This window comes from Eurytemora carolleeae, unplaced genomic scaffold (genome assembly GCF_000591075.1).
Source record: "Eurytemora carolleeae unplaced genomic scaffold, Eaff_2.0 scaffold572, whole genome shotgun sequence".
Taxonomy (NCBI): domain Eukaryota; kingdom Metazoa; phylum Arthropoda; class Copepoda; order Calanoida; family Temoridae; genus Eurytemora; species Eurytemora carolleeae.
In genome coordinates, this window is record NW_019396478.1 from 83,397 (window position 1) to 90,051 (window position 6,655).

Here is a 6,655-nt window from a genome sequence, read left to right on the forward strand (position 1 = left end):
ACATCAGTTACATCAGTTACATCAGTTACATCAGTAACATCAGTTACATCAGTAACATCAGTTACATCAGTAACATCAGTAACATCAGTTACATCAGTTACATCAGTAACATCAGTTACATCAGTTAAATCTGTAAAATGAGTTTTCGACGTTTTCTTTCCCTAAGCTTAAAGGGAGTGACCGGCAACGTATGGTAGTTGAACTGAGAATGTAGTGTTGTGCAGAAATTTTTAGGATTCATTTGACGTTGTAATGATAAATCATTACTGAGTTTGAGTTCAAAATCGTACATTTGGGTGGTTACGTTTTGAGAATCGATTTTTTTTAAATTATTAAGTAACAACGACAAAAATGTAAAAACAATTCTATAAAACTAATTCGATGTTTAGGAACATATTTTTCAATTGAAATTTTCTCAATAAATCAATGTTAGAATCATTTTTTTCTTTTTCATCATTATATTAAATTTCTTATTCTTTATTAATTTGTTCGTAGATTTCTTAAAAATTCTTTAAATGTTGTCTTTTCGATAAAAATTCCAAGAAGTCTATAGAAAATGTTTGTGAACATTGAGTTATTACAGAAGCCAATAACTGAATAAGATTACTTATTTCAATGATAATAGATAATTTTTATTTTTTCAACCTGTTCTAAGACAACTAATTAGTATACTGTAGAATTTGTACTAAATTCTTAAATTTGTGATTGAATAATTTTTTGAAAACCGAATCTCAAATTATCCCTCAAAAAATAAACAATCTATGAAGATTTTAAAGATTGGATTTGCACTCATGCTGAACAAATATGCACCGTAAAAACGTCTCATGGGTCTAAAATGATTCCTAAAAAATTTCTCCCCAATACCACATTCTCAGTTCAACTACCTTACATTGCCGGTCACTCTCTTTAAACTGTTGATTAACCAGGGGAAATCAATTCGAGACTTGACAAAATGGCTTGGAGTCACTTTTATGACAAGGGTGGATTTAGAACTAATTTTGCTCTGGAAGAATATAATTATCTATATATACCTGGTATACAGGGGGGGAGTAGTACATCGACTCATGATGGAGTGCATGGTTGTGTAGCGAGTACTCCCCGTAGTGGAGTTCTGATTTAGATAATCCGGGATGCATCGGAGATCCGGGTCCAGGGGGGAGGAGCCGGTTAATTGAGAACGGATTGTTTGTGCTGTACTGGGATGGATCTGGGGGGCGGAGTCCTAGTAGCCCCTCAGGTAGGGCGTATCTAGCGTGTAGGTCGGATACAGGGGAGAGGTGGGACATGTCAGGGGTCTGATATTTATCCTCGGAGATAGGATCGGAGCCGTAGTGGTCGTGTTTTCCTAGAGGGGCAGCAGGCAGTACTAGATGGTCGGTTCCTACATTATTATTGTTATAATTATAATATACTAAAAAATATTCTGAAAACATTGTTATTATCATGAATAAAAATATTTGTGAAATTAGCCTTGTACAATGTATAACATATATATATTTAATACCTCCAATATCTCCTGGGTCGACTCCATACTTGTCGTGCAGACTATACTTGTAATCATGCTTTTCCAGCTTTGTTGGCGGCATTCCTATATCATCTGCCGCCATCGTTCCTGGACCGGAGAGTGGCGGCAAACCTCCGCCAAACATGTCGGAGGATTTTAGACTGGGTTTCTTAATATCATGATCAGCTGATGAATCTGAACTGTGATTATTGTTCCTGCTCCGACCTTCTTTCCGGGATCTGCCAGAGTCCTTGTCGGAGCGAGGGATCTTAAACCTCTTCTGACGACGGAGGTAGCAACCGTTCTCAAACATATTCCCGCTGTCGGGGTGAAGGGACCAAAAACTCCCCTTTCCCGGTTTGTCAGGGGTCCTAGGCACCTTCACGAAACAGTCGTTGAATGACAAAGAATGCCTAACAAATAGAAATATTTTAAAATCGATTAAAAAGTATAATTCCAACTCCCCCTCCCACCCCCTAATATATTCCANTGTTTTTAATAACATTTTCACATGTTTTTACCCACATACTGTTTCCCAAGCTAGTAATGTAAAAAAAATCATAGAAATGTGGAGTCTCTTTATATCAAAACCAAAACACGTTGCACATCTCTACCTTAATTCTACAGCCTGTCTTATTACATATATATTTATATATTAATAATTACCTATATGGAGGTTTTGCGTGAGTATAACTTCGTCTGTAGCTTTTAGAATCCATTGAGCTGCGGGATCTAAGGAAATCACAATATTTACATCTTTTCTATTTCGAAAAATAAACTTTTTTGAATAATCATGTAATTCTGAATTTGTTATAAATGTGCAACCTAAACCTTTGATTTTTCCCACTTTGGCTCTTTAATTAGTAAAATTTATGGTCAGTAGGGGATAAAAATGTAAAATTAGAAAATTAGATATTGTGCCGAGTAATCAATTTTACTTTTCCTGGAAAACAGCGTTTGTAACTTTTATTTTTAAATTAAAAAACCAAAAAAAGCTCAAAAAGAATTAACTAAAAAAGAATTATCTCACCCCCCTCCCACATTTCGATCTTCATTTTTTACCACAAAACTTTAAAAGATTTGTGGTAAAATAAAATTCTTTTTCCTAAAGTTTACTTTATCCCTTACCCAAAAGCAAAGTAATAAAAGCAAAATATAATTCTTAAATTGTGTTCGGAAAACTAATTCTTAAAAAAAATGATGTCCTTGTTGTGACTTACCTAGGACTACCCTGCTCTGGAAAATAGTCCCTTGACCCCAGGGACCCCTGGGACATTCCTCCTCCCATACATTGGGACATGCTCCCAGACATTCCCATAGGAGAGGACATGTATGGGACAGGAGACATACTCGGTCCCATTCCATGGTGGGGGGAGTTTAAACTTTGCATCGGTGGCCTGGAAAAAGAAAATTTTCTCAAATCCTTTGAAATTTTTCTACAGTGAGAACCATACAATAATACAACTCTGGAATAGGAAGACGACTTTAAGACTCAAGTTTTGACTGTATTTAAAGTCCATTGAGCATGAGACACAGCAATTGTGCAATGTTAACAGAACCAGATCACTTGATGAATTATTTAAGAAGTTAATAGCAAATTATTGGCTTTGTAATAACATCAAATACACTTCATTTTTGCTATAATGTCGTCTTACTATTTCACAGTTTTCTGGTTCTCACATTAAATACTTGAAAAATAATCTATCTAGGCCTTTAAAGGCTTGTTAAATTTTCTCATTTTCATAAATCAACCAATTTACAAGTTTTTGAAAGCCTGCCGCCGAATCTTTTAAAAAAAATATCAAACAAGTTTTTAACGGATATCACGTACGCTGAGATTCAAATAAAAATACTGTCATTTTAGATCTTTTAGAATAATGTTTCTTGGACGATTTCGAGGACTTTGAAGAATTCTTAAAAAATCGGATTGGAATGTATCCTGCACGTACTATTCACTATGTTAAATATAATGTTTCCACATTAGGTATCTGGAACTTATCTAAGTCGAAAATGTTTTAAATCAAAGGTATGAGCATGAAATTAGAAGTCGGTAATTTTTGGCTTTAAAACATGAAAAAGAATTTTAAATAAGTATTTTCTGTTCAGGACTGTAAACGTATAATTTCAAGAGACCATCCATAGATAGAATGGCAAGTCCGATTCACAACGGTACCCTTAAAAGTGATTAAAGTTTCAGAAACAGTGGAGAAATCATTACATAACAATTAGGCACTCTTCAAGCCAGAAAAATGACAATATCTTCCACATCAGATTGAGGGTTCAAGGGTACCGTTGTCAATCGGCTCACTCCTGTATGCCTAATCTTATCAGGGTTCAGTCATGTGTTTGTTGTCTATTCTGAACCAATAGAAATTGCATGGCGGTAACATCTATCTTTCTATCTATCTCATCATCCAATTATAGATAAATCCTTAAATCGGCGCTGCAAATGGAAATATTTTCTTCTACTGAAACTATAGTGGGGTACGCCCCTCTCACTATAGTTTCAGTAGAAGTAAATATTTCCATTTACTGTTATAGCGCCGATATAAGGATTTATCTCTAATTGGATAATGAGCTAAATAGAAAGATAGATGTTACCGCCATGCAATTTCTATTGGTTCAGAATAGACACCAAACACATAGCTGAATCCTGATTGGATCAGGCGCTAACGAACGCGGCATACTGGAGTGCTCAGTAAATGGAGGGTCACTTAAAATTACAGGGACAGTCCCTTTAAGAGATTTTTGTTAATTACTTACATTGAGGAAAGAGGCGAGCCCATCATGTTGTTACTAAATGTTGAATTATAGCTGTTCATTCCTAATTCAATCAATCAATCAATATTTCAATTCTTTTCAATTTCAAAGGAATTGAGTCTTTGCCACAACCTTTGATTTTATAATACCTATATGTTTGAAAACATTGTTCTAGACCTTAGATATATCAAACTTTGAATTATGTTAGATCAGATAATCTAAGTTTGAAATATAAAAAGTTTACACCCTCAGGTTGCAAAGATATAGGAATTGGAAAATGTGAGTTTGTCACATAACGACTGAATTCCTTTATATCTAAAGTTTTACCTGAATTAAAGTGATTATGCGTAATTTGAATAAAGTAATTTTACATTAATATATAATTGATTTTATTCAAGAAAAATTTCATCTTTTTGATTGATTTGAGTTAATTATTTTAAGTTGATTGATTTTATTTAATTAAATTTATTTGAATTAATGTTTTTGATGAATTGCCTGCAGAGGCCATTGAGGACATTCCAGACTGCATACTGTAGCTAAAAAAGATACATTTTTGTTAAATCAAAAGTTTGAAATAAAGGAATTAAGTTTCTGTCTCAAACTCAATTTTTTTAATTCCTATATCTTTGCAACCAAGTATCGTAGACCTATGATATTTCAAACTATAAATTATGTTAGATAAGTCTAAGTTTGAAATATCAAAGGTTTACACCAACAGATTGCGAAGATATAAGGATTAGAAAATTGAGTTTGTGACAAAAACTCACTTCCTTTGCCCATGAAAAGTCTAAAGTCGTTATGCCTATACTATTGGTTGGTGGGAACTGCATTTACTGCACAATGATATTTTATTTTTCATATTATTCAACACCAAGAATTATAAAATAATGATTAGCATTTAAATTTTTAAAAAAGAAAAAAAGTTGTGAAGTTTAAAAGTTTACTTATTAAAAAAGAAATAAAATATTCATTTTTCGAAAGCAAATATTTCATTCAAAAAAATGTTTGAGTTTTGAATAATTTTGGTATCATTATTATCGTTGTCTTCATTACCTAGGAAGATGGGACAGAGAACCAGACATGGAAGAGGGGGGGCAACCTCCCCCCTCCCCCTGGTAGAATTTATTCGGGAGCATCCTCACCCTCTTGAAAGCATTAAACTTGGCGCCCCTGTCTCCAGCTAAACCCTCTCTTCACTTTCGAACGCCCCTGAATAATTGGGGACTTCTTAAACTGTGTTTAAAGTACTACAGTGTTTGTTACTCCTGTATGTTTGTGTGTTCAGCAAACACAGGGTTTAAGAATAAGTTTAATGTTTGTCCTTGATGTTTGTCCTACTCTACTTTTTATCCAAAGATCACTTTGTTTGATTTATAATAGTTGATCAGCAAACAAATGTTTGTAGTTCTAGCTGCACCTCTCTTGATGCAGTAATCAAACAAATCAAAAGAGGGAGACACTCGGATTTTCCTGTCTTTGTATGCACCCAGAAAATAATTGTAAATTCAAACAAAGATTGTTGGTTTTCAACTGCGCGGCGCAACAGTGTTTACACTCTAATTTTCTAACCAAACTGAGACAGCCAAGATTGTTGTCAGGGCAAATAAACGGCTCGGTGTGCTCTCAAAACTGCGCGTGCGCAGCCCTCGACCCTCCGGGACCTCACGGAGAGCAGAAACAGCGCGCGATCAAAGGTCGAGCTCTGATTGGCTACTGGGAAGTTGAGCCGGGCTCTGATTGGTTGAAGATAGGAGAGGCGGAGCCAATAGGGTAAATCTAGGATATCTCACTATAATACGATCCTGCAGAGAGTAAGAGGGGGGGGGGGGATATTCTCAATCATCATTACATATCTTCATATAATCAGAAACCCAAATATTATCATTTTCATGATGTTTGAACACAGCTCAGAAACTGAAGAACTGAACCTACAAACTTTATCCTAAAATACACACAGACACATGAGCAAACTGAGCACGGGGGGGGGACATAGAACAGATTTCACTTTTGCATACTTTTTTCAGAGGGTCTTGCACAACATTTTGACCCCCCCAGCCCCCCAGCCCCCTCCCATTGATTTGATCAAATTCTTTAAACTTATTAATTTGGTTTAAATTATCAGAATGGGTGTCAAGACATTTTTCTGATAATATTTTCAATCTCTTTTTCAGTTTTTAGATTACTACCATTATCAGGAAAAAAGTTGCTAAGGCATATTTGATAATTGTGGATAGATCCTGAGCTAAATTCCCCAGGGGCCGTCCGCAAATATTACAATATATATAGAAACTGCACTCCGCGGCAAATATTTACTTTTTCACAATAAACAAATTACACTTTATGTTTATTTACAAATCTCTTTAAGCCAATTTATAATAAAAAGTTTCTCTG

The 6,655-nt window shown here is 34.9% G+C and overlaps 2 protein-coding genes across 4 annotated transcripts in view; both read right to left on the reverse strand.

Moving 5' to 3' along the window:
- Window positions 1-1,924, reverse strand: part of LOC111704012 (forkhead box protein A1-A) — a 10,072-nt gene extending 8,148 nt beyond the window's left edge. For all 3 annotated transcript variants that reach the window (XM_023476122.1, XM_023476121.1, XM_023476120.1), the window contains exons 1-2: window positions 1,505-1,924; window positions 1,032-1,381 (exon numbers count right to left, since the gene is read on the reverse strand). In XM_023476122.1, the coding sequence (XP_023331890.1) occupies window positions 1,032-1,381; window positions 1,505-1,817 (663 nt within the window). In that variant the 5' untranslated portion in view covers window positions 1,818-1,924. The remainder of the gene's footprint in view (window positions 1-1,031; window positions 1,382-1,504) is intronic.
- A 242-nt stretch (window positions 1,925-2,166) lies between these two features.
- On the reverse strand, window positions 2,167-5,891 carry LOC111704005 (hepatocyte nuclear factor 3-beta). The gene is made up of 5 exons (XM_023476110.1): window positions 5,318-5,891; window positions 4,760-4,800; window positions 4,268-4,328; window positions 2,725-2,901; window positions 2,167-2,236 (listed from the first exon to the last, which is right to left on the reverse strand). Exons 1-5 carry the CDS (start codon window positions 5,398-5,400, stop codon window positions 2,167-2,169), a joined length of 432 nt encoding a protein of 143 aa, XP_023331878.1. The 5' UTR covers window positions 5,401-5,891.
- Window positions 5,892-6,655: the final 764 nt, after the last annotated feature.